The sequence below is a fragment of the Ranitomeya variabilis genome, chromosome 4, assembly GCF_051348905.1.
Source record: "Ranitomeya variabilis isolate aRanVar5 chromosome 4, aRanVar5.hap1, whole genome shotgun sequence".
NCBI lineage: Eukaryota > Metazoa > Chordata > Amphibia > Anura > Dendrobatidae > Ranitomeya > Ranitomeya variabilis.
The window spans coordinates 236,068,784-236,094,649 of NC_135235.1; the positions used below are offsets into that span (position 1 = coordinate 236,068,784).

General features: G+C 52.3%; 3 protein-coding genes across 11 annotated transcripts; 1 reads left to right on the forward strand and 2 right to left on the reverse strand.

The window, feature by feature from the left end:
* Positions 1 to 11: 11 nt before the first annotated feature.
* On the reverse strand, positions 12 to 15,919 carry SLC66A1 (solute carrier family 66 member 1). Of its 9 annotated transcripts, none has more exons than XR_013214665.1 (9): positions 15,518 to 15,919; positions 10,620 to 10,795; positions 9,630 to 9,759; positions 9,435 to 9,522; positions 9,202 to 9,353; positions 8,996 to 9,088; positions 6,349 to 6,534; positions 1,134 to 1,890; positions 12 to 1,051 (listed from the first exon to the last, which is right to left on the reverse strand). XR_013214665.1 is itself a non-coding variant. In XM_077260317.1 (9 exons), exons 3-9 carry the CDS (start codon positions 10,784 to 10,786, stop codon positions 1,786 to 1,788), a joined length of 921 nt encoding a protein of 306 aa, XP_077116432.1. In that variant the 5' UTR covers positions 10,787 to 10,795; positions 15,373 to 15,424; positions 15,570 to 15,630; the 3' UTR covers positions 13 to 1,785. The 9 variants fall into 9 exon arrangements, 8 of the variants coding, with proteins under 8 accessions (XP_077116432.1, XP_077116427.1, XP_077116431.1 ...); XM_077260317.1 differs by adding an exon at positions 15,373 to 15,424 and having other exon boundaries at positions 13 to 1,890; positions 15,570 to 15,630; XM_077260312.1 differs by having other exon boundaries at positions 13 to 1,890.
* A 2,113-nt stretch (positions 15,920 to 18,032) lies between these two features.
* Positions 18,033 to 21,298, forward strand: AKR7A2 (aldo-keto reductase family 7 member A2). Its single transcript, XM_077260311.1, has 7 exons — positions 18,033 to 18,380; positions 18,902 to 19,089; positions 19,468 to 19,572; positions 20,288 to 20,384; positions 20,531 to 20,630; positions 20,697 to 20,826; positions 20,984 to 21,298. The coding sequence occupies exons 1-7, from the start codon at positions 18,071 to 18,073 to the stop codon at positions 21,143 to 21,145; spliced, it is 1,092 nt and encodes a 363-aa protein (XP_077116426.1). The 5' UTR covers positions 18,033 to 18,070; the 3' UTR covers positions 21,146 to 21,298.
* A 477-nt stretch (positions 21,299 to 21,775) lies between these two features.
* MRTO4 (MRT4 homolog, ribosome maturation factor) lies at positions 21,776 to 25,864 on the reverse strand. The gene is made up of 8 exons (XM_077260321.1): positions 25,734 to 25,864; positions 25,595 to 25,653; positions 24,758 to 24,861; positions 23,447 to 23,528; positions 23,297 to 23,364; positions 22,659 to 22,810; positions 22,376 to 22,452; positions 21,776 to 22,295 (listed from the first exon to the last, which is right to left on the reverse strand). Exons 1-8 carry the CDS (start codon positions 25,759 to 25,761, stop codon positions 22,146 to 22,148), a joined length of 720 nt encoding a protein of 239 aa, XP_077116436.1. The 5' UTR covers positions 25,762 to 25,864; the 3' UTR covers positions 21,776 to 22,145.
* Between the last annotated feature and the right edge of the window lie 2 nt (positions 25,865 to 25,866).

The following is a 25,866-nucleotide window of genomic DNA, read 5'->3' on the forward strand; positions in this document are numbered from 1 at the left end:
GTCACAGCTATAGAAGAGACAATTAGTGACAATTATGGATGACGTGCCACTGTCCTGTGGACCAAGGGGAGCAAAGTCTAAAGTCACTTTGTATTTGGGGTCTTCTATTCCAACAGCCAGAAATACGAGACCACCAGTCGGGTTGGGGCAGAATTGGAGAACGATGGAGGAGGTTCTGCCCCCTGGTGGTCACTGGGAGCTACAGCTGCCAGATTACATCTAATACATGAAACTGGACCCCAAAAAATCTTTGATACCCCACAAGGTCTGGGACCAGTTTGCACACTAACAAATATATAATTTTATATAGCACCAACATACTCAGCAGCACTTTACATTTATAAATATATTTACATCCACACACACTTTTTGTTTTAATCACTTTTATTCCAAGGTGGAAAGAACAAAAAATATATATTTTTGGCATTGGCCCTTTTTTTTTTTTTTTAATGGCTCAATACCGACTATTATCAAATCTGCCCGTTTATATCTTTCCAATATTACATAGATGTATCTTATTTTTCTTTTATAAATAGTTATTAAATTAACTTTTTTTTTGGTCCTTAAGGGGATCAACCACCCAATTCGCTGACCTCCCCTAGGCGGCCTGTCAGCGCCTCCGGCCTAATGACTGAGATGGACGTAAGTGCCGTCATCAGGCCTCCGGCTACCACTGCAGGCCATAAATCCCCCAGTATAACGGCTGCTAATTGTGACCCCCCCCCACCACCACCACCACCTCTAACCACAAAGATGTGTGAGGGGGTCGCTGAATGTGACACAAGGGGTTAATCCTGCAGCATTAAGATTTGCTGCTTGGTGCAAGATTATCAGATCTGCTGGTTTTCTGCCATTTCAGATTATTGGATGCCGGATCAAAGGAAATTCAAAATAAATAGAACTGTTAACCCAACAGAAACAGAACGTAGTGGTGAGATTAAATCCCTTTTAACTGTATCATTGTCTTGGTGCGGAGCAGCACAGAGCGGGGGTCCGGGAATCATTTTCCTGATGCGGAGCAGCGCAGAGCGGGGGTCCGGGAATCATTGTCCTGGTGCGGAGCAGCACAGAGCGGGGGTCCGGGAATCACTGTTCTGGTGCAGAGCAGCACAGAGTGGGGGTCCGGGAATCACTGTCCTGATGCGGAGCAGCACAGAGCGGGGGTCCGGGAATCACTGTCCTGATGCAGAGCAGCACAGAGCGGGGGTCCGGGAATCACTGTCCTGATGCGGAGCAGCACAGAGCGGGGGTCCGGGAATCACTGTCCTGATGCAGAGCAGCACAGAGCGGGGGTCCGGGAATCACTGTCCTGATGCGGAGCAGCACAGAGCGGGGGTCCGGGAATCACTGTCCTGATGCAGAGCAGCACAGAGCGGGGGTCCGGGAATCACTGTCCTGATGCGGAGCAGCACAGAGCGGGGGTCCGGGAATCACTGTCCTGATGCAGAGCAGGGGTCCGGGAATCATTGCGTTTGGTCGTTTTTTCCCTTCTGTATCTTCCTGAGAGAACGGCCGTAAAGCAGCTGCCACCCAATCACGTCGAAATCGTAAATATTCCTTTGTGCGAATTTATAAAAAAAAATATATATATTTGTTACTAAATTTAACAAATGGTCCTTAATAAAGATAAAAAAAAAAAATCCCCAAAATGTTCCACTGGAGGATCCGATGCAAGTGACTGTGCAAGGATTACAGTAAATAATTCTAAAAGGTCTATTAAAAAAAAGTGGTAATGAAAATCAGTGAGGAAGACGGGGGGCTGTAAACCAGGAGAACGCTCGCTTCTCAGGTGGAGGAGCCCCGCTTGTCTGCCTGCAGGAGTGGTTCTCGTTCCCGTGTCGCAGAGCCATAAGAATTTTTCACCCCAAACACAAAGAATTGTGAAATTATCTGCTCAGGAGTTAAGGAAAACATATATTTTTTTTACAATTTCTTAAATTTATGAACTTTTTTTATTTCTGTATTGGACAGTTTCTGTTATTGCCACCAGAGGGCGCACTATTGGCTTCTGCTATATAAGGTCAACTGCGGTCTGTACAGATCGCACTCTGGTGGTAGCAACAGGTAACTGAGTTTTAAAAGTTTTCAGAAAGGGCTCAATAAGTTTAAACTGAGGGTCCAGGAACCCAAAAGGAATGTAATCCTAGAAGTAGGATGGCTGCGAGGCCTGTGTCACTTCTCTGGGGCCCTACACTGAAATAACACGTCAACTGAGGTATGTATAAGTGTATATGAGAATATATGCAGGAAGGACATATAGTTGAGCCGAGTTTGTGATCCATAAGCAGGACTTTGGGAAGTACCCATAGGGAGAAGCTTGGGCCCGGCCCTCGGGAAGGCGCCCACCTCTGCATTCTGTCCCCGACCCTCGGGCAGGAGCCCGCCTCTGCATTCTGTCCCCGACCCTCGGGCATGAGCCCGCCTCTGCATTCTGTCCCCGACCCTCGGGCAGGAGCCCGCCTCTGCATTCTGTCCCCGACCCTCGGGCAGGAGCCCGCCTCTGCATTCTGTCCCCGACCCTCGGGCAGGAGCCCGCCTCTGCTTTCTCTCCCCGGCCCTCGGGCAGGAGCCCGCCTCTGCATTCTGTCCCCGAACCTCGGGCAGGAGCCCGCCTCTGCATTCTGTCCCCTGCCCTCGGGCAGGAGCCCGCCTCTGCATTCTGTCCCCGACCCTCGGGCAGGAGCCCGCCTCTGCATTCTGTCCCCGATCCTCGGGCAGGAGCCCGCCTCTGCATTCTGTCCCCGGCCCTCGGGCAGGCGCCCGTCTCTGCATTCTGTCCCCAGTCCTCGGGCAGGAGCCCGCCTCCGCATTCTGTCCCCGGCCCTCGGGCAGGAGCCCGCCTCCGCATTCTGTCCCCGACCCTCGGGCAGGAGCCCGCCTCCGCATTCTGTCCCCGACCCTCGGGCAGGAGCCCGCCTCTGCATTCTCTCCCCGACCCTCGGGCAGGAGCCCGCCTCTGCATTCTCTCCCCGACCCTCGGGCAGGAGCCCGCCTCTGCATTCTCTCCCCGACCCTCGGGCAGGAGCCCGCCTCTGCATTCTGTCCCCGACCCTCGGGCAGGAGCCCGCCTCTGCATTCTGTCCCCGACCCTCGGGCAGGAGCCCGCCTCTGCATTCTGTCCCCGATCCTCGGGCAGGAGCCCGCCTCTGCTTTCTCTACCCGGCCCTCGGGCAGGAGCCCGCCTCTGCATTCTGTCCCCGAACCTCGGGCAGGAGCCCGCCTCTGCATTCTGTCCCCGATCTTCGGGCAGGAGCCCGCCTCTGCATTCTGTCCCCGACCCTCGGGCAGGAGCCCGCCTCTGCATTCTGTCCCCGACCCTCGGGCATGAGCCCGCCTCTGCATTCTGTCCCCGACCCTCGGGCAGGAGCCCGCCTCTGCATTCTGTCCCCGACCCTCGGGCAGGAGCCCGCCTCTGCATTCTGTCCCCGACCCTCGGGCAGGAGCCCGCCTCTGCTTTCTCTCCCCGGCCCTCGGGCAGGAGCCCGCCTCTGCATTCTGTCCCCGAACCTCGGGCAGGAGCCCGCCTCTGCATTCTGTCCCCTGCCCTCGGGCAGGAGCCCGCCTCTGCATTCTGTCCCCGAACCTCGGGCAGGAGCCCGCCTCTGCATTCTGTCCCCTGCCCTCGGGCAGGAGCCCGCCTCTGCATTCTGTCCCCGACCCTCGGGCAGGAGCCCGCCTCTGCATTCTGTCCCCGATCCTCGGGCAGGAGCCCGCCTCTGCATTCTGTCCCCGGCCCTCGGGCAGGCGCCCGTCTCTGCATTCTGTCCCCGGCCCTCGGGCAGGAGCCCGCCTCTGCATTCTGTCCCCAGTCCTCGGGCAGGAGCCCGCCTCCGCATTCTGTCCCCGGCCCTCGGGCAGGAGCCCGCCTCCGCATTCTGTCCCCGACCCTCGGGCAGGAGCCCGCCTCCGCATTCTGTCCCCGACCCTCGGGCAGGAGCCCGCCTCTGCATTCTCTCCCCGACCCTCGGGCAGGAGCCCGCCTCTGCATTCTCTCCCCGACCCTCGGGCAGGAGCCCGCCTCTGCATTCTCTCCCCGACCCTCGGGCAGGAGCCCGCCTCTGCATTCTGTCCCCGACCCTCGGGCAGGAGCCCGCCTCTGCATTCTGTCCCTGACCCTCGGGCAGGAGCCCGCCTCTGCATTCTGTCCCCGATCCTCGGGCAGGAGCCCGCCTCTGCTTTCTCTCCCCGGCCCTCGGGCAGGAGCCCGCCTCTGCATTCTGTCCCCGAACCTCGGGCAGGAGCCCGCCTCTGCATTCTGTCCCCGATCTTCGGGCAGGAGCCCGCCTCTGCATTCTGTCCCCGATCTTCGGGCAGGAGCCCGCCTCTGCATTCTGTCCCCGATCTTCGGGCAGGAGCCCGCCTCTGCATTCTGTCCCCGATCCTCGGGCAGGAGCCCGCCTCTGCATTCTGTCCCCGGCCCTCGGGCAGGAGCCCGCCTCTGCATTCTGTCCCCGGCCCTCGGGCAGGAGCCCGCCTCTGCATTCTGTCCCCGGCCCTCGGGCAGGAGCCCGCCTCTGCATTCTGTCCCCGGCCCTCGGGCAGGAGCCCGCCTCTGCATTCTGTCCCCGGCCCTCGGGCAGGCGCCCGTCTCTGCATTCTGTCCCCGGCCCTCGGGCAGGAGCCCGCCTCCGCATTCTGTCCCCGGCCCTCGGGCAGGAGCCCGCCTTCGCATTCTGTCCCCGGCCCTCGGGCAGGAGCCCGCCTCCGCATTCTGTCCCCGGCCCTCGGGCAGGAGCCCGCCTCCGCATTCTGTCCCCAATCCTCGGGCAGGAGCCCGCCTCCGCATTCTGTCCCCAATCCTCGGGCAGGAGCCCGCCTCCGCATTCTCTCCCCGGCCCTCGGGCAGGCGCCCGCCTCTGCATTCCGTCCCCGGCCCTCGGGCAGGAGCCCGCCTCTGCATTCCGTCCCCGGCCCTCGGGCAGGAGCCCGCCTCTGCATTCCGTCCCCGGCCCTCGGGCAGGCGCCCGTCTCTGCATTCTGTCCCCGGCCCTCGGGCAGGAGCCCGCCTCTGCATTCTGTCCCCGGCCCTCGGGCAGGAGCCCGCCTCCGTATTCTGTCCCCGGCCCTCGGGCAGGAGCCCGCCTCCGCATTCTGTCCCCGATCCTCGGGCAGGAGCCCGCCTCTGCATTCTGTCCCCGATCCTCGGGCAGGAGCCCGCCTCTGCTTTCTCTCCCCGGCCCTCGGGCAGGAGCCCGCCTCTGCATTCTCTCCCCGACCCTCGGGCAGGAGCCCGCCTCTGCATTCTCTCCCCGACCCTCGGGCAGGAGCCCGCCTCTGCATTCTCTCCCCGACCCTCGGGCAGGAGCCCGCCTCTGCATTCTCTCCCCGACCCTCGGGCAGGAGCCCGCCTCTGCATTCTCTCCCCGACCCTCGGGCAGGAGCCCGCCTCTGCATTCTCTCCCCGACCCTCGGGCAGGAGCCCGCCTCTGCATTCTGTCCCCGACCCTCGGGCAGGAGCCCGCCTCTGCATTCTGTCCCCGATCCTCGGGCAGGAGCCCGCCTCTGCTTTCTCTCCCCGGCCCTCGGGCAGGAGCCCGCCTCTGCATTCTGTCCCCGAACCTCGGGCAGGAGCCCGCCTCTGCATTCTGTCCCCGATCCTTGGGCAGGAGCCCGCCTCTGCATTCTGTCCCCGGCCCTCGGGCAGGAGCCCGCCTCTGCATTCTGTCCCCGGCCCTCGGGCAGGAGCCCGCCTCTGCATTCTGTCCCCGGCCCTCGGGCAGGCGCCCGCCTCCGTATTCTGTCCCCGGCCCTCGGGCAGGAGCCCGCCTCCGCATTCTGTCCCCGATCCTCGGGCAGGAGCCCGCCTCTGCATTCTGTCCCCGATCCTCGGGCAGGAGCCCGCCTCTGCTTTCTCTCCCCGGCCCTCGGGCAGGAACCCGCCTCTGCATTCTGTCCCCGACCCTCGGGCAGGAGCCCGCCTCTGCATTCTGTCCCCGAACCTCGGGCAAGAGCCACCCTCTGCTTTCTCTCCCCGGCCCTCGGGCAGGAGCCCGCCTCTGCATTCTGTCCCCGACCCTCGGGCAGGAGCCCGCCTCTGCTTTCTCTCCCCGGCCCTCGGGCAGGAGCCCGCCTCTGCATTCTGTCCCCGAACCTCGGGCAGGCGCCCGCCTCTGCTTTCTCTCCCCGGCCCTCGGGCAGGAGCCCGCCTCTGCTTTCTCTCCCCGGCCCACGGGCAGGAGCCCGCCTCTGCATTCTGTCCCCGAACCTCGGGCAGGAGCCCGCCTCTGCATTCTGTCCCCGAACCTCGGGCAGGAGCCCGCCTCTGCATTCTGTCCCCGAACCTCGGGCAGGAGCCCGCCTCTGCATTCTGCCCACTAAGCTGTACTCCGCACACAGAGTAAAGGATACGACGACGTCCAGGCACATGACGCCCAGGCTCCCGATCAGCCACGACACGTGGTGCAGGATGTAGTTGGCCTCAGACTGGCCGTGGTCGGGGTTCTTCAGCAGGATGCTGAGGCCGTACGTCAGGTTGCCCACAATCACCATACAGAAGAGGGACAGCGCCAGCCCTTCAGTCGATCGTCTCCGGAACTACAAACACCAGAAAGACAAGGCTAACGCGCCGTTCTGTGTCTCCCTAATAAACTTAAGTTTCAGTTCTTTTCTGCTTCCAATATCCCTGCTTGCTGTCAGCGCACAGAACAGACAGAGCCAATCCTTGTAATTTTTTTTATACAGCTGAGGATTTGTTACATTGTATCAGTCTCGGCACAAACTTTAATCCTGTCCTGATTGTTACAATGTATCAGCCTGGGCGCAACTGTAGCAAGCCTTCTGCTGTGAGGAGTATTCTATCAAAGATTTTGGGGACCTCTGGATGTAAGGAGAGGGGGAATCATAGAAAAACCTATAAAATCCAACATTTATTTAAAAAATATGTGAAGATAGTAAAAGGTACAGGTCCTTCTCAAAAAATTAGCATATAGTGTTAAATTTCATTATTTACCATAATGTAATGATTACAATTAAACTTTCATATATTATAGATTCATTATCCACCAACTGAAATTTGTCAGGTCTTTTATTGTTTTAATACTGATGATTTTGGCCTACAACTCCTGATAACCCAAAAAACCTGTCTCAATAAATTAGCATATCAAGAAAAGGTTCTCTAAACGACCTATTACCCTAATCTTCTGAATCAACTAATTAACTCTAAACACATGCAAAAGATACCTGAGGCTTTTAAAAACTCCCTGCCTGGTTCATTACTCAAAACCCCCATCATGGGTAAGACTAGCGACCTGACAGATGTCAAGAAGGCCATCATTGACACCCTCAAGCAAGAGGGTAAGACCCAGAAAGAAATTTCTCAACAAATAGGCTGTTCCCAGAGTGCTGTATCAAGGCACCTCAATGGTAAGTCTGTTGGAAGGAAACAATGTGGCAGAAAACGCTGTACAACGAGAAGAGGTGACCGGACCCTGAGGAAGATTGTGGAGAAGGACCGATTCCAGACCTTGGGGAACCTGAGGAAGCAGTGGACTGAGTCTGGTGTGGAAACATCCAGAGCCACCGTGCACAGGCGTGTGCAGGAAATGGGCTACAGGTGCCGCATTCCCCAGGTAAAGCCACTTTTGAACCATAAACAGCGGCAGAAGCGCCTGACCTGGGCTACAGAGAAGCAGCACTAGACTGTTGCTAAGTGGTCCCAAGTACTTTTTTCTGATGAAAGCAAATTTTGCATGTCATTCGGAAATCAAGGTGCCAGAGTCTGGAGGAAGACTGGGGAGAAGGAAATGCCAAAATGCCTGAAGTCCAGTGTCAAGTACCCACAGTCAGTGATGGTGTGGGGTGCCATGTCAGCTGCTGGTGTTGGTCCACTGTGTTTCATCAAGGGCAGGGTCAATGCAGCTAGCTATCAGGAGATTTTGGAGCACTTCATGCTTCCTGGCACCTGCTCACAGTGCCAAAACCACTGGTAAATGGTTTACTGACCATGGTATTACTGTGCTCAATTGGCCTGCCAACTCTCCTGACCTGAACCCCATAGAGAATCTGTGGGATATTGTGAAGAGAAAGTTGAGAGACGCAAGACCCAACACTCTGGATGAGCTTAAGGCCGCTATTGAAGCATCCTGGGCCTCCATAACATCTCAGCAGTGTCACAGGCTGATTGCCTCCATGCCACGCCGCATTGAAGCAGTCATTTCTGCCAAAGGATTCCCGACCAAGTATTGAGTGCATAACTGAACATTATTATTTGATGGTTTTTTTGTTTGTTATTAAAAAACACTTTTATTTGATTGGACGGGTGAAATATGCTAATTTATTGAGACAGGTTTTTTGGGTTATCAGGAGTTGTATGCCAAAATCATCAGTATTAAAACAATAAAAGACCTGACAAATTTCAGTTGGTGGATAATGAATCTATAATATATGAAAGTTTAATTGTAATCATTACATTATGGTAAATAATGAAATTTAACACTATATGCTAATTTTTTGAGAAGGACCTGTATATAAAAGAATGATTCAGTCATTCCTCAACTAGAGGGCATCCCAGGTCTGCCTCACCACGTTTCGCCCTGCTGCTTCATCAGGGGCCCGATGTTCTGAGATCTTCATATCTGATGTTCCTCAGTGTCAGCTCATGTCTGTGTTGCTCCTACCCCGTCATTCCTTTATAAGCCCAGACCAGAGGTGTAGAGCAGCGATGTCGGTGCCAGAAGCAGGGTCGGGGCGGTGCCAGAAGCAGGGTCGGGGCGGCGCCAGAAGCAGGGTCGGGTCAGTGCGTCCGGCAGGGTACAGCACCGATTATAGGGTCCAGATATTGGGGTACATTGTTTCTGCACTGGTTTTTCTAGGATTCCCCACTGATTTAGACCTTACAAGTTGATTATATTTCCACAATTTGCCTCTGAATATCCAGATCCGCTGACAACAAGCAGAGATCTTACAAATGTACAAAAGACTTTGTGCGAGCGGTGAATTTCCCAGCATGCATCTGTAGCCCCCCGGCCACGAGCCCCTCACAGGACGGCCGGCTTACGTTGGTTATGATCTGCGGGACCCGGGAGCCGAGGTAAAACATGGAGGAGATGGATCCGATCACACATCCCACGATCTCCTGGGTGCTGAACGGCTGAAATATAGAAATGGCGCCAGCGGTAAGCGAGCGCCCTCATTCACTGACAGCGGAGGAAGTCGCAAAGCTTTATAGAACGCCATCCCTCTAAGGCAACGTCCGCCACTCACCTCTTCCCCCGCGCGGTCGGTGGACAGCAGGTGCCTGGCGCTCACTATGGCGGAGCCGTCCTCTGCAGCCGGAGCAGAGCCGCGCATGAGAGGCAGAAGAGCGGCAGAGCCGAGCAGAGCAAATCCGCAGATGGTGTTTATCCGGAGCGACGCTGTGAAGGAGAGCGGGCAGCGTAATCAGGGGCCGCAGGGGCGGAGCTTAGCAATTACACAGAGACCCCCGACCCACTCACTGCTTGGTCCCCGGTTCCGGAGCTTGTAGTACACGTACAGAGAGAGCATGACGAGGTCGGCCATCACATAATACACCGCGGTGTACGTCTGCGGAGGAGAGGAGAGGTGACGCCGGGGTCCGCTCACCGTGGGGGTGTGGGGTCAGCTCACCGGTGGGGTCCGCTCACCGGGGGGGGGGGGGTTTGCACACTCACCTGGATGGGCAGCTGATGGGACAGGAACGCCCCCACAAAGTTACAGGAGTCTCCGGCCAGCCACCCCAACAGGAACCAGATGGACAGCGCCTGGTCCATGTTCCCCGTCTTACAGGACTTGAAGTATTGTCTGGGAAGAGAGAAGACGAATTACTGGGCGCACTGTGGGGTGGGGGTGGGTCACCCAACTTTCCAGAGACCCTGAATGTGCAGCGAAGCACGCTGAAACACAACACTCTCTACCACACTGCAGGACTGGTATTCTACTCAGGAACCAGGAGGCGCTGGATGAGCAGCAGTAGAAGTTGTGACACGACACGTTCTCCCTACTACTCAGGAACCAGGAGGCGCTGGATGAGCAGCAGTAGAAGCCGTGACATGACACGTTCTCCCTAATACTCAAGAACCAGGAGGCCCATGGATGAGCAGCAGTAGAAGGTGTGACGTGACCTCCCTACTACTCAGGAACCAGGAGGCTCTGGATGAGCAGTAGTAGAAGCCGTGACACGACACGTTCTCCCTACTACTCAGGAACCAGGAGGCTCTGGATGAGCAGCAGTAGAAGCTGTGACAAGACACGTTCTCCCTATTACTCAGGAAACAAGAGGCCCTGGATGAGCAGCAGTAGAAGCTGTGACACGTTTTCCCTACTACTCAGGAACCAGGAGGTCCTGGATAAGCAGCAGTAGAAGCCGTGACTAGACCCGTTCTCCCTATTACTCAGGAACCAGGAGGCCCTGGATGAGCAGCAGTAGAAGCCGTGATTAGACACGTTCTCCCTATTACTCAGGAAGCAGGAGGCCCTGGATGAGCCTCCACTGCAGGGCAGGATATTGTGGTCAGACACAGAGACATTGCTAGGTCAGCGTGCACGCGACGCCCGTGGTCAGAGAAGCTCGGCGTCAGCTCCTGAGTCATCCATGTCGTCAGCACAAACCCAACATCCTGACTAATGGAGATATATATATATATATATATATATATACTCACGGGAAGGAAGCCGCCACGAAGCACAAGATGGAGAAGAGGCCGAGGTAGATGCTGGCGAAGTCCCGGCCATCAGCCGCGCACTCGTGGAACACTCTCCACACCCACGCCGTGCTGTTCACACAGTCCGAGAAGTTCTGGGGTGGAGACGGATTCCCCAGCGCCCACATGCTGCACCCCTGAAAGAGAGCGGGGAGACAGACCTCATACAAAGCTGCAGCTGCTCCACTCACACCCAGAGCTGCAAGCACAATCCTGCCCATTCCCATCCAGCAGACTTCTGAGCGCAGCTCTGGAGGCGACAGCAGAATAAAGGCTGGAGCGTGCGGAGACGTCGTCCATGAGATGGCAGAGCTCAGCCCCCCGGTCCTGGACGGCAGCTGCAGCTTTATAGTAAACTAGCTGTACTACCCGGCTTCGCCCGGGGTAATGACTGCTGTTAGCAAAATAGAATGTGTTAACAAAAATTTATTCTGCACACAAAAACCACAAAACAAATAGATAGAAATGTAATTATTAAAAGGCAAAAACTAAGCAAATAGAAGCATTTCACAACATATATTAGCTTTGTTATACTGAGAATGTCTTTGTTGCCTATATTAACCAATCAGAGCTCAGGTTAATTAACTGTAGCAAAATAGAAGCTGAGCTGTGATTGGTTGCTATTGGCAGCCTGATAAATCCCCAGCCAACAGGAAGCCCTCCCCCCTGGCAGTATATATTAGCTCACACATACACATAATAGACAGGTCATGTGACTGACAGCTGCCGTATTTCCTATATGGTACATTTGTTGCTCTTGTAGTTTGCTTATTAATCAGATTTTTATTTTTGAAGGACAATACCAGACTTGTGTGTGTTTTAGGGCGAGTTTTATGTGTCAAGTTGTGTGTGTTGAGTTGCGTGTGGCGACATGCATGTAGCGACTTTTGTGAGATGAGTTTTGTGTGGCGACATGCGTGTAGCAACATTTTGTGTGTTGAGTTGCATGTGACAGGTTAGTGTAGCAAGTTGTGTGCAGCAAGATTTGTGCATGGCGAGTTTTGCGCGTGGCGAGTTTTATGTGTGGTGCATTTTGAGTATGTGCAAGTTTTGTGTGAGGCAACTTTTGCATGTGGTGCAACTTTTGTACATGTGGCAATTTTTCTGTGTGTGCAAGTTTTGCATGAGGTGAGTTTTCCATGAGGTGAGTTTTGCACGTGTGGCGAGTTTTGCGTGAGCCTAGTTTTGCATATGGCGAGTTTTGAATGTAGCGAGTTTTGAGTGGTGACTTTTGTGTTTCGACTTTTATGTGGCGAGGTTGGTGTGTGTGTGTGGTGAAATGTGTGCTGAGGGTGGTATATGTGTTCAAGCACGTGGTAGTGTGTGGCGCATTTTGTGTTTGTGTTCATATCCCCGTGTGTGGTGAGTATCCCATGTCGGGGCCCCACCTTAGCAACTGTACGGTATATACTCTTTGTCGCCATCGCTCTCATTCTTTAAGTCCTCATTGTTCACATCTGGCAGCTGTCAATTTTCCTCCAACACTTTTCCCTTCACTTTTTCCCCATTATGTAGATAGGAGCAAAATTGTTTGGTGAATTGGAACGCGCGGGGTTAAAATTTCACCTCACAACATAGCCTATGACGCTCTCGGGGTCCAGACGTGTGACTGTGCAAAATTTTGTGGCTGTAGCTGCGACGGTACAGATGCCAATCCCGGACATACACACATACATACATACACACATTCAGCTTTATATATTAGATATACCTGTATGTAATCTCCTGTATATAGTATATACCTGTGTGTCATCTCACCTATATATAGTATATATCTGTGTGTCATCTCCTGTATATAGTATATACCTGTATGTCATCTCCTCCTATACATAGCATATACCTGTGTCATCTCCTCCTGTATATACTATATACCTGTAGGTAATCTGCTCCTGTATATAGTATATACCTGTGTGTCATCTCCTCCTGTATATAGTATATACCTGTATGTCATCTCCTCCTGTATGTAGTATGTACCTGTATGTCATCTCCTCCTCTATATAGTATATACCTGTGTGTCATCTCTCCTGTATATAGTATATATCTGTGTGTCATCTCCTCCTGTATATAGTATATACCTGTGTGTCATCTCCCCTGTAAATAGTATATACCTGTGTGTCATCTCCTGTATATAGTATATAGCTGTATGTCATCTCCTCCTGTATTAGCCCTCGTTCACACGTTATTTGGTCAGTATTTTTACCTCAGTATTTGTAAGCTAAAATGGCAGCCTGATAAATCCCCAGCCAACAGTAAGCCCACCCCCTGGCAGTATATATTAGCTCACACATACACATAATAGACTGGTCATGTGACTGACAGCTGCCGGATTCCTATATGGTACATTTGTTGCTCTTGTAGTTTGTCTGCTTATTAATCAGATTTTTATTTTTGAAGGATACCAGACTTGTGTGTGTTTTAGGGCGAGTTTCGTGTGTCAAGTTGTGTGTGTTGAGTTGCGTGTGGCGACATGCATGTAGGGACTTTTGTGAGATGAGTTTTGTGTGGCGACATGCGTGTAGCAACTTTTTGTGTGTCGAGTTGCATGTGACAGGTTAGTGTAGCAAGTTGTGTGCAGCAAGTTTTGCGCATGGCGAGTTTTGCGCGTGGCGAGTTTTATGTGTGGTGCCTTTTGAGTATGTGCAAGTTTTGTGTGAGGCAACTTTTGCATGTGTTGCAACTTTTGTGCATGTGGCAATTTTTCTGCGTGTGGCAATTTTTCTGCGTGTGCAAGTTTTGCGTGTGGCGAGTTTTGCACGTGTGGCGAGTTTTGCATGTGGAGAGTTTTGCGCGTGGCGAGTTTTGAGCGGCGACTTTTGTGTTTCTACTTTTATGTGGCGAGGTTGGTGTATGTGTGGTGAAATGTGCACTGAGGGTGGTATATGTGTTCGAGCACGTGGTAGTGTGTGGCGCATTTTGTGTGTGTGTTCATATCCCCGTGGTGGTGTGATTATCCCATGTTGGGGCCCCACCTTAGCAACTGTACAGTATATACTCTTTGGTGCCATCGCTGTCATTCTTTAAGTCCCCCTTGTTCACATCTGGCAGCTGTTAATTTGCCTCCAACACTTTTCCTTTCATTTTTTCCCCATTATGTAGATAGGGGCAAAATTGTTTGGTGAATTGGAAAGCGCGGGGTTAAAATTTCACCTCACAATATAGCTTTGACGCTCTCAGGGTCCAGACGTGTGACTGTGCAAAATTTTGTGCCTGTAGCTGCGACGCCTCCAACACTTTTCCTTTCACTTTTTCCCCATTATGTAGATAGGGGCAAAATTGTTTGGTGAATTGGAAAGCGCGGGGTTAAAATTTCACCTCACAACATAGCCTATGACGCTCTCGGGGTCCAGACGTGTGACTGTGCAAAATTTTGTGGCTGTAGCTGCTACGGTTCAGATGCCAATCCCGGACATACATACATACATACATACATACACACACACACACATTCAGCTTTATATATTAGATGTCTCCATGGCGAACTGGACAGCAGAATTATTGTTGCAGCTTTGGATGTGACTGGAGTAAAAGTCTGCAGCAAAATGTGTGTAATATATGCGGAATATCGGCGCCGTATACGACAGATTCCAGGAGGGTACACGGAGCTCATCCGTCCTGCACCCTACCCTACATGTGCTCCTCTGTGGCCCCTGTATCTTCCCGCTGACGTGATAATTATCCTCATGATTCCAGCATCAGCCATCGGGGGGCGCTGGGATTCTATTGTGGAGCTAGAAAGTTTGTGAACCTTTCATAATTTTTCATTTCTTCATAAATTTGACCTAAAACTTCACACAAGTCCTAAAAGCCGATAAAGTCCGGTGTGTGCAATCAATGGGACGGCGCTCAGCGGTGAGCGGGCGACAAGTTATTTATAAAGAACAGAAATGATCAACACCTGAGCACAAACAGATAAAAAGTCTGGACTCCGACAATCCACAGACAGATTGTGCACAAATGGAGGGAACTGAAGAGCAGCTGGTCAAGAACGAGCACTCCAAGAACTCAAAGCTCACAAAGGAACCCAAGGACACATCTCAGCAACTAAAGGCCTCGCTCACATCAGCTCATGTTACTGTTCACGAGTCCGCCGTCAGATGAGCGTGGCAGGATCGCGGGGAGAAAGCCACTGCGACACCTAATGACAATGAGACACAGGTGTAAAGTATCACATGACGACTTTATCAGGGGGACACTGAGGGCACGGGGGTGGGGGGGCACCGGACACTGAGGGCACGGGGGTGGGGGGGCAGCGGACACTGAGTGCACGGGGGTGGGTGGGCCACCGGACACTGAGTGCACAGTGGGGGGGGCACGCCGGACACCGAGCGGGCGAGGGGGAGCACTTACTTTCACCGTTCAGACCCGATACTCGATCAGTCGGATATTTTTTACTCTTTTCTTACATTTGCGACTTGTGTGAGACTCCGATGAAGTTTTAGGTTAAATTCTCTCTGTACCTCTGCGCCTTCTATTGTGGGGGTCTCTGTGCTGTATATCGGGGCTCTCTGTACCTCTGCGCTGTATATCGGGGCTCTCTGTACCTCTGCGCTGTATATCGGGGCTCTCTGTACCTCTGCGCTGTATATCGGGGCTCTCTGTACCTCTGCGCTGTATATCGGGGCTCTCTGTACCTCTGCGCTGTATATTGGGGGGTCTCTGTACCTCTGCGCTGTATATCGGGGGTCTCTGCGCTGTATATCGGGGGTCTCTGCACCTCTGCACTGTATATCGGGGGTCTCTGTACCTCTGCGCTGTATATCGGGGGTCTCTGTACCTTTGCGCTGTATATCGGGGGGTCTCTGTACCTCTGCGCTGTATATCGGGGGGTCTCTGCACCTTATATTGGGGGGTCTCTGTACCTCTGCGTTGTATATCGGGGGTCTCTGCGCTGTATATCGGGGGTCTCTGCACCTCTGCGCTGTTCCTCTCCCTTCTGTCTGTCGCCGGCTGTCTTCTTCTCTTTTGTTTTCCTCTTCACACGGTCACATGACCCACGGACGTCACATGACTCCAGCACTAGCCCCGCCCCTCAGCGGTGACCTCATCACTCCAGAATGCAGGGGGTGGTTAACATTGTTTTCATTTTTCCTGTCACATCAGCACAGACCTCCCCGTTTTCTCACTTGGTTTCTCCCTGACTCCTATAGAAGCTTCTGCCATTGGGCTGATACCATAGACAGCAGAGGGGGGATGGTTACACACATTCGCCCCCTCCCCTCTACACATGGTCTCCTAGGTTACACACTTTAACTCTTTCCCTGTGGCCAAAAATCAGAAATATATTTAAAAAAAAAAATGACTTTGTGACGCCGTTTAATTTTTTTTTTTTGCTTTGCTGGCTACGTAATTGAGGCTTTTTTCCTTGGTGGGGTGTTAGGGGGCGGCAGGGTTTCTATTTTCATTTTTTGCAGTTTTCTGTACTCTATTGTCATTGAGAACACCGGGGGGTCACACAGATCCCACCGCTGCCGCTAATCATCAGGACAATTACATAATTGAGTGATGGACGAGGCCACGGCTTCCTCTGCTAGGCCGGATATTGGGGGCTCACAGTGAGCGTACGGTATATACACCTATAATGGAATATATATATATACTCCAGTACGGTCACTGCCAGCTCCACAATAACGAGGAAGTACTAAATCTGATGTCACAGAAATAAGGGGAAGGGGAAATGGAGACCCCTAGACAGATCTAGTCACCTAGTCACCTTTCTGCCCTATCTTCCCTATATAGGTTCCGCACCTATCGCCGAGCACGAACCTAACCCCTGCCTGACCCTGGCGATAAGCCCTACTTAGGGAATGACGAGGTGACTCTAGTCGATCCTCACTACCACTAAAGACAGCTGGGATAGACGAACAAGGGGAACACTTAGCTTGAGGAGACTCAGGTAACACAGACGTCCTCCAGCAGCATCAAGGAGGAAGATAGCCGATGCTATACATCCAACCCTCAACAGGGGGAATGGAAATCACCAGTGATTGCTAGCAGCAGGCTGGGAGATATATACACCCCGGTCCTGGTGTGTCAAACATAGCCGGGGGGAGGTTGACACTGGGTCCTCGAATCAAAAGGACCCGGAAGAAGTCTCCAAACCAATTGCAGAGATCTTCTGCATCCAGATGTGGTGTGACTGACTGCAGCCTCTGACACACCTGTGACAAGAACAAAATGTGTTCCAGAACTGACAAAAGCCCAAACTCTGATTTAGCTCAATGCTACGCCCTCAAATCCCCCCTCGGTCAGCTCATATGGGGTGAAGGTTCGGTTTATGGCCAGGGATGGGAAGAAGGTTCGGGTTATGGCCAGGGATGGGGAGAAGGTTCGGGTTAGGGCCAGGGATGGGGTGAAGGTTCGCATTAGGGCCAGGGATGGGAGAGAAGGTTCAGGTTATGGCCAGGGATGGGAGAGAAGGTTCGGGTTATGGCCAGGGATGGGAGAGAAGGTTCGGGTTATGGACAGGGATGGGGTGAAGGTTCGCATTAGGGCCAGGGATGGGAGAGAAGGTTCAGGTTATGGCCAGGGATGGGGTGAAGGTTCGCATTAGGGCCAGGGATGGGAGAGAAGGTTCAGGTTATGGCCAGGGATGGGCTGAAGGTTCAGGTTATGGCCAGGGATGGGGGAGAAGGTTCGGGTTATGGCCAGGGATGGGAGAGAAGGTTCGGGTTATGGCCAGGGATGGGAGAGAAGGTTCGGGTTATGGCAAGGGATGGGGGAGAAGGTTCGGGTTATGGCCAGGGATGGGAGAGAAGGTTCGGGTTATGGCCAGGGATGGGGGAGAAGGTTCAGGTTATGGCCAGGGATGGGGGAGAAGGTTCAGGTTATGGCAAGGGATGGGGGAGAAGGTTCGGGTTATGGCCAGGGATGGGGGGAAGGTTCGGGTTATGGCCAGGGATGGGGGAGAAGGTTCGGGTTATGGCCAGGGATGGGGAGAAGGTTCGGGTTATGGCCAGGGATGGGGGGAAGGTTCGGGTTATGGCCAGGGATGGGGGAGAAGGTTCAGGTTATGGCAAGGGATGGGGGAGAAGGTTCGGGTTATGGCCAGGGATGGGAGAGAAGGTTCGGGTTATGGCCAGGGATGGGGGGAAGGTTCGGGTTATGGCCAGGGATGGGGGAGAAGGTTCGGGTTAGAGATGGGGAGAAGGTAAGAAAATAAAAAAGCCTCACATTGTAATCAAGAATAATAACTTTTATAACTTTTTAATTTTAAGCTTCGTGTGGGACTTTGGGTAAATCCTGGGTATGGACTGGTCTGGCTGTAGGTTATGGGCACTCCGCCACCGATCTGTGTGCACGTCTTGCAGTTTATTGGCAGGGTCCTTGCTGCAGCTTTGCCTGTGACTGGAGCAGAGGTCGCAGCTCACTAATTATTAATCCACATCACTTAGTGAGCAGCCAGGGGTCATGTGATGGGGCTGCCGCGGCGCATGCGCCTCCCTGCCATGCTGTCAGTGGCCCTCAGGTCGGCTCGGCGGTTGGTCTCTGTCGCTGTGCTCCGCTCTGCAGCCATGTCTCGGTCTCCACCCACCGCGCCGCCGCCTCCGCTCCCCAGCACCGTCCTGGGCACCATGGAGTTCGGGCGCCGCATGGACACCGCGGAGAGCGGGGCGGCGGTGCAGGAGTTCCTGAGACGCGGCCACAACGAGCTGGACACCGCCTTCATGTACGCGGACGGGGAGACGGAGCGGGTGCTAGGGCAGCTCGGCCTCGGCGCGGGAGGTAAGAACAGATACTTCCGGGACTGCTGCGGGTCAAGCCTCAGCCTCATGCTGAAGGCAGCCAATCAGTAACTGGAATGGGCGGGACTTGGCCTCAAGAAGAGGCTTGAGACGCACGTGGCTTGTGATTGACAGCTGGGGTTTAAAGTCCAGGCCCCATGTTTAGCTCATGTGATGGCGCATCAGTGGCCCTGAGCATTTGGTTAATGGATGTCACCAGCAATGTGTACAATACACGGATGTCGCTGTCCGCCCTGTTACCGGAACAAATAAAATGCCGATGGTTTGCATGTAATTTACCACCAACTCCAATAATGCAGATGTGAACCGTAATGACTGCAAGGTTACAACTGTAACAGACCCTCAGCTGTGGGAATGGTGGGATCTGTAAGAATAAAGCGGTTTCCATTCAACGACTGCATGCGGCGATGATGACCACTGACCCATGCGCTGCCCCCGTGACCCGCACGCTGCCCCATTATACGGAGGCTCCCGCTGATGATGCCACTTTTCCTTCTGCAGTGAAGATGGCGACTAAGGCCAACCCCTGGGGAGAGAACACGCTGAGGGCGGAGAGCCTGCGGCGGCAGCTGGAGACCTCCCTGGAGCGGATGCACCTGCCCAGCGTCCAGCTCTTCTACCTCCATGCCCCCGACCACCAGACCCCGGTGGAGGAGACACTGGCCGCCTGCCACCAGCTGCACCAGGAGGTAACAGAGGGCCAGTGCCAGGAGAGGCTGCTGCCGTCCCCCAAGCTTTATACTGTAGCGTTACTTGCCGGTAATGTGATTCTCCAGATCGGTGCCATTATGGCGGGATCAGGCCTGGATTGTATTATTATTGTGACTTTAAAAAAACTCTGTCCTTTTGTTAAAAAAAAAAATGTTTTGGTCACTTTTTATCATTTTAAGGAGCCACAAATGGCAGATCTGGCATTGTACGGTTATTCCTGACCCGGCAGCCGGAGTACAGAGGTGACAAGTGCTGCCAGGTCACATTGTCGGAGAACTGAGCGATAGAAGAAGCAGAATTACTCTCCACAATACATTGAATCCATGATTGGGGCACAATGTTTTTTTTTTTTATAGGGGAAGTTCAAGGAGCTGGGACTGTCCAACTACTCATCCTGGGAGGTGATGGAGATTTACTGCATCTGCAAAAAGAGGAACTGGGTGCTGCCGACCGTCTACCAGGTGCTCGAGGGGTTAAATGTAATAAGTCTGTGATGGGAATGTTAAAGCGATAGATATATAGCAAGAAAATATCTAATTCACACAATGCAGAAAATTCTCCATAACTTGTACATTTATCACCATTATTATACCCACAGAGCTGCACTCACTATTCTGCTGGTGCAATCACTGTGTACATACATTACTGATCCTGAGTTACATCCTGTATTATACCCCAGAGCTGCACTCACTATTCAGCTGGTGGAGTCACTGTGTACATACATTACTGATCCTTAGTTACATCCTGTATTATACCCCAGAGCTGCACTCACTATTCTGCTGGTGCAGTCACTGTGTACATACATTACTGATCCTGAGTTACATCCTGTATTATACTCCAGAGCTGCACTCACTATTCTGCTGGTGCAGTCACTGTGTACATACATTACTGATCCTGAGTTACCTCCTGTATTCTACCCCAGAGCTGCACTCACTATTCTGCTGGTGCAGTCACTGTGTACATACATTACTGATCCTGAGTTACATCCTATATTATACCCCAGAGCTGCACTCACTATTCTGCTGGTGCAGTCACTGTGTACATACATTACTGATCCTGAGTTACCTCCTGTATTCTACTCAAAGCTGCACTCATTGTTCGACCATGCAGAATAGTGAGTGCAGCTCTGGAGTACAGCCCAGGATGTAACTGTATAATGACCATTTCTCCCTCCAGGGAATGTATAACGCGACCACACGACAGGTAGAGACGGAGCTGCTTCCCTGCCTGCGACAGCTTGGTATCCGGTTCTACGCCTATAACCCGCTGGCGGGTGAGTGCCGGTCTCCGGTTTCGGCCGCTGTAGATATTCGGTGCCCGGATGTTTTATATTAGACAGTCGCCTCGTCGGTGATGTGGGCGGGCGGCGGCTGATACTTGATGTGAGTTCTGCAGGACTGGGGTTGTTCTCTCTTACAGGGGGGCTTCTGACCGGCAAGTACAAGTATGAGGACAAGGACAATGAGCAGACGCCCTCCAGGTTTTTTGGGAACAATTGGGCTGAGGTCTACAGGAACAGGTCAGTGCTGTACATATGGGGGACGGGGCAGTTATTGCTGGATTATCACTATTGGGGTCTCATCAGATACTGGAAGAAGCATCACTTCGAGGCTATAGACGTGGTGCAGACGGCACTGCAGGAGGCGTACGGTGCGGACAGACCCAGCCTGACGGTGGCTGCGCTCCGCTGGATGTACCACCACTCTAAACTACAGGTACGTGCACCTTCTGCAAGACAGGTTACTGCAGCACAGAGTGTTTAAGTGGCATACATAGGGCACAGTCAAAATGAATGCAGATGGGACTTCAAGCAAAGTGTTACATAGAGGAGTGATTTTTTTCGCAGCACAGAGTATGTTATTTTCTTCTCAGGGGAGTCGGGGTGATGCTGTGATCTTGGGGATGTCCAGCACGGCGCAGCTGGTGCAGAACTTGGACGGGGCCTCGGGCGGACCCCTGCTCCCACCTGTGGTCACCGCCTTTGATGAAGCCTGGAACCTGGTCGCCCACGACTGCCCAAACTATTTCCGCTAAACCACTTCAAAAAGGAGAAATCTTTTATACTGTGATTTCTAACTAATTGTTGCCTCATCTCCAGCTGCACCGCGGGCAAAAGACGCTGCACCGCGGGCACCAACAGCCTGTAAATGATTTCCTAAATAAAATCTGATCTTTGATTATTCACTAGTAGGGAAACCGCACCACTCCTGTTCTGTAGGGATGTTAGATAACAGCCCGCTGCTGTAATGCACCTGATTTCCCTGGGACAGAAGATTTTATTCATTTAAGTGGGAATTCTCTCCTTCATTTGCCACACAATGGTTCATGTGTAAAACTGCACTGAAAGATCCACCGCGGCTCAGATCCTGAAAGGAGGGGAGGTGCACATGTATCGGTTTCCGCTCCATTGTCTATGGTTGAGTTCCCTAATTCCAGGCCTCCACAAACAGACCATGATTCCAGAAATTTCATATGGAATTATCAATAATGTGCAATGCAAAGGAAATCATGATCTCGTGGTGGGGAACATTGCCACAGAGCGGAGGCCATACATACGCACCTGCATTTAGGATGGGGCAGGAGACCCCTGCAATCAGGAGGTGATTCCCCAACTATAACATACAATCTTGCGAATAGCCCTTACATTAAACCTGCACACAAAGTGTTAAATCCATGTAACCCAGTTTATTACAGTCTGTGACTTCATACAGAGTAGAGGAGCATTTATCAGGTGCCATTCACTCTGTATATTTATCATGGCAGGAAATATACGCAGAGAGTGAATATGGCGGAATCCGTAGACACCGAACTACCGATCACACAAGGCCAATGACAATGGTGTATGGAAGGTACAATGGCCGCTGGTCCTGGCCCCTTTGTGCACAGTAATCACTGCATATGGAGCGGTCCTACCTCCAGCATGGGGTCTGCTAAAACACAGTAACGCCTCTGTTCCCCTGGAACATTAAGTCTTTGCATTGACGATTCATCTCTTATACTGTAACTCGCCAGCACAGCGTACACGGGGAAACCATTACTCTGCTTCTTCTTGCTCATCTTCGTCGTCATCATCATCCTCCTCCATCTCATCTCCCTCGGCAAATTGCTGGAATTCTCCGGTCTCTGACACCCACATGGATTTTATGGACACTTTAAATTCTGCCATTTGATACCCAAAGAGTTTCTACAAACAAAAAAGCAAAATCAAGTACGAGGCCAATATGACCAACACTGATCACAATGTACGCTGCGTCATGCACTCACCAGGATCCGCGCCTGCTCCGGTGTCAGGGTGTCGCCCTCCTTGCACACCTCGTAATCGGACAGAAGGGTCACCACTCCTAAAGGGGAAACGGACAAGCACAGATATAAGTCAGTTCAGATCTTTTTGGTTGGTCCAGGGATTTCTAGGAACACCTGTGATCGGTACTTGGTGAAGATCCCCTCTTTCTGATCGACAAGGAGCCCCCCAGATACCTGCATGTGACCCGACAGGCAGACACTATGAACAGCCCGTATACAGCAGTATGGAGGGACGAGCACAAACCTTTCTTCAACGTGGTGGGCAGGCCCAGCTGTCGTAACTGTGGCTCCATCGAATGGGTGAACTGTTCCAGGGGCCCCTCATCCAGGACCACTCCGTATGTGGCCTTGTTCCCGGCCCGAGCAAAATCCGTTTCTTTAAACTGATTAAACCATCTGTAAAAATACATCCGTAGGTTAATAAACGCCTGCAAAGCAATACCGCCATCAATGTAGATAACCCGCACATGTTCTGTATTACACCGATTAGAGCTGCAGTTTGTGCTCCAGAGCTGCGCTCCGCACTGTACTCACTGCGCTATTCTCATCTCTCACACAGTTGTGACCTCGGAGCCTCCTAATAAACATCCACTTAACAGCCCACATATATCCAGGAACTAGTAACTACGCTGCATCCCTCAGGCACCTATGGGGGACATAATCATCCCTCCGACCCCAAAAGAAAAGAATACAAACTGAGCTTTATCTTTGCTCAATAACCTTCTATTTTTCTCCCCTTATGGCGCTTTCCAAAAAAGTGATCAACGCTTAGCACTAGATGGCACCATACACCGTGCAAAATGGTGTACAGAGGAAAAAAGACAGTGACTGACAAGTCTGAAGAAATAACAGCGACAGACAAGACACCAAATGCCGGCTTACTCTCTGACTTCTTTCTCCGTACGATTGGTGAACAGGATCCCGACTTCTCCTTTAAGAGATTTTCCCAACTGCAGGTTAAGAGAACAATACAAGTATTGTATTCCAGGTATCGAGCGGTAGACGGAGCAGATCTGTGCCTAAGCCTCCTACCTTGTGCAGATTGTCCTTGTACTCGTCACACGGATCCTTCCCCAGAGCCACAGTCATCACCTTGTTCTTACCAAAGAATAACCTGGAAGGTAGAAGAGGAGGAGAGGCATCACTACTGTGCAGAGAGGAGGAGGAGGAGAAGAGGAAGGACTACTGTGCAGAGAGGAGGAGAAGTGGAAAGACTACTGTGCAGAGGATGAGAGGCATCACTACTGTGCATAGAAGAGGAAGGACTACTGTGAAGAGAGGAGGAGAGGAAGGACTAATGTGCAGAGAGGAGGAGAGGCATCACTATTGTGCAGAGAAGAGGAGGAGGGGGAAGGACTACTGTGAAGAGAGGAGGAGGAAGGATTACTGTAAAGAGGAGGAGGAGAGGAAGGATTACTGTAAAGAGGAGGAGGAGAGGAAGGATTACTGTGAAGAGAGGAGGAGAGGAAGGAATACTGTGAAGAGAGGAGGAGGAGGCATCACTATTTTGCAGAGAGGAGGAGAGGAAGGACTACTGTGCAGAGGAGGGAAGGATGAGAAGAGGCATTATATGGAGAAAATGTGTGTCCTCTCCAATTCCGGGACTTCTCTGTCCTCCGTACACATTAATATGGGGTCCTTCCCTGGCAGATATGACGGTTCTGCTCTTCTGGGAAGGATTTCTACAAGATTTCGGAGACGTCTGTGGGGATTTTCGCCCCATCCTCCAGAATATTTGTGAGGTCAGACCCTGGTGTTGGGGGTGGCTGGGGTCACTATCTCCATTCTTGGATGGTGCAGAGGTCCGGGTGCTCATGTTCTTCCCCCCATGTCTGTATAGTGTCTTATGATAAATCATAGGGTGAGGACTGTGGTTTGGGTCCCTTTAAGGGCTTATTCCCATCTTCAGATACGGATTTTTAGATGGTAAAAAAAGCAATTTGTTGTTTGTTAAACTTTGCAGCTGCTCTCGTGATCGACACTTGTTTACAGCTCGTTGCCTAGGAGACCGACCACCGCTGCTGTCCTGCTTGTAAGCGTGCGCTGAATGTGGTTGGGATAAGGAGGTAACAATGTGGTCCAGCGATCCTGGCAGCTTCAGAGCAGAGCTTGAAAGCCCTACACAAAACCCATCTACAGGCACTGCACACAGGCTGGGCATCAGCGGTGGTTGGTCTCCAAGGCGACGATCTATAAACATAAGTGATAATATCTCCGAAGAACGGCTGAACGTTTTAATAGGAAATTGAGAAATCACTTCCATTTACAGCAGTCTATGAAGATGGGAATCGGCCTTTATAAGGATTAACCCATTGTGCTCAGGACAGTGTGAGAGCGGGGTACCGGCTGTGCTTCCAGGCGCTTCGCACGTCCTTCAGCTTGTTGTTCCTCATGTTCTCCACGGAGAGAACAAACAGATACTTGTAGGTGTCCACACATTTCCGGAGCTGGGGAAAAAAAATCCAAAAAATAAACATAAAGTGACCACGGCAGGAGCAGACTTATAACGCTCCAATCCTCATGTGATGAAGTAACAACATATCGTTGGAAGAAAATCAGACCTAAGGGTATGTGCACACGTCAGGATTTCTTGCAGAAATTTTCCTCACAAAATCCGGACATTTCTGCCAGAAATCCGCATGCGTTTTTTTTTTTTTGCGTTTTTTACGCGTTTTTTTTTTGCGGATTTTTTGTGTTTTTATTCCTGACACTCCAATTTAATGGGAAATCTGCAAAAAATCCACAAAAATAATGAACATGTTGCTTCTTTTTCCGGAATGCGTTTTTTTTGCGGAAAAAAACGCAACATGTGCACAAAAAATGCAGAATGCATTCTAAATGATAGGATGCATAATGTATGCGTTTTTTATGTGGTATTATAGCTTTTTTTATATGGGGAAATCCGCAAAAACAAACGCAAAAATTCCTGAAGAAATCCTGACGTGTGCACATACCCTAACACTTCTCACAGCTGAGGGTTTGTTACAACTGTATCCAGTCTGGAAGGTTCACAGATACATTGTGACAAGTGGGGAGATTGGAGCAGCCGCTGCTGTGTTTGGCTTAGGCTGGATACAACTGTAACAAACCCTCAGCTCACCTATGGGTGGGCGATCAGTTGGGGGAGGGAACACCACCTACAACCTGCAGTGTGTCTATACACATGTCCGCCCCGCTCACCTCCTGGATCAGGCTCTGCTTCACCTCCAGCCCTTTCTTGCTGGTCTTGGTCAGGGACACTGGGAATAAACAGCAGAGATCAATCAGGTGACAGCTCGGGCCCCAGAGTCAGACACCTGTGGCCCCCGGGGCCCCTCACCTTTCTTATCACGCTTGGACTTGGGCATCTTGCTGCTCTCAGTCACGTGGAGCTCAGTAGTGTGAGTGTGGCTGTGTGAGGCCCCCGGCGGCGCGCTGCATTCTGGGATACAGGGCTGTCCCTCACACTGCCT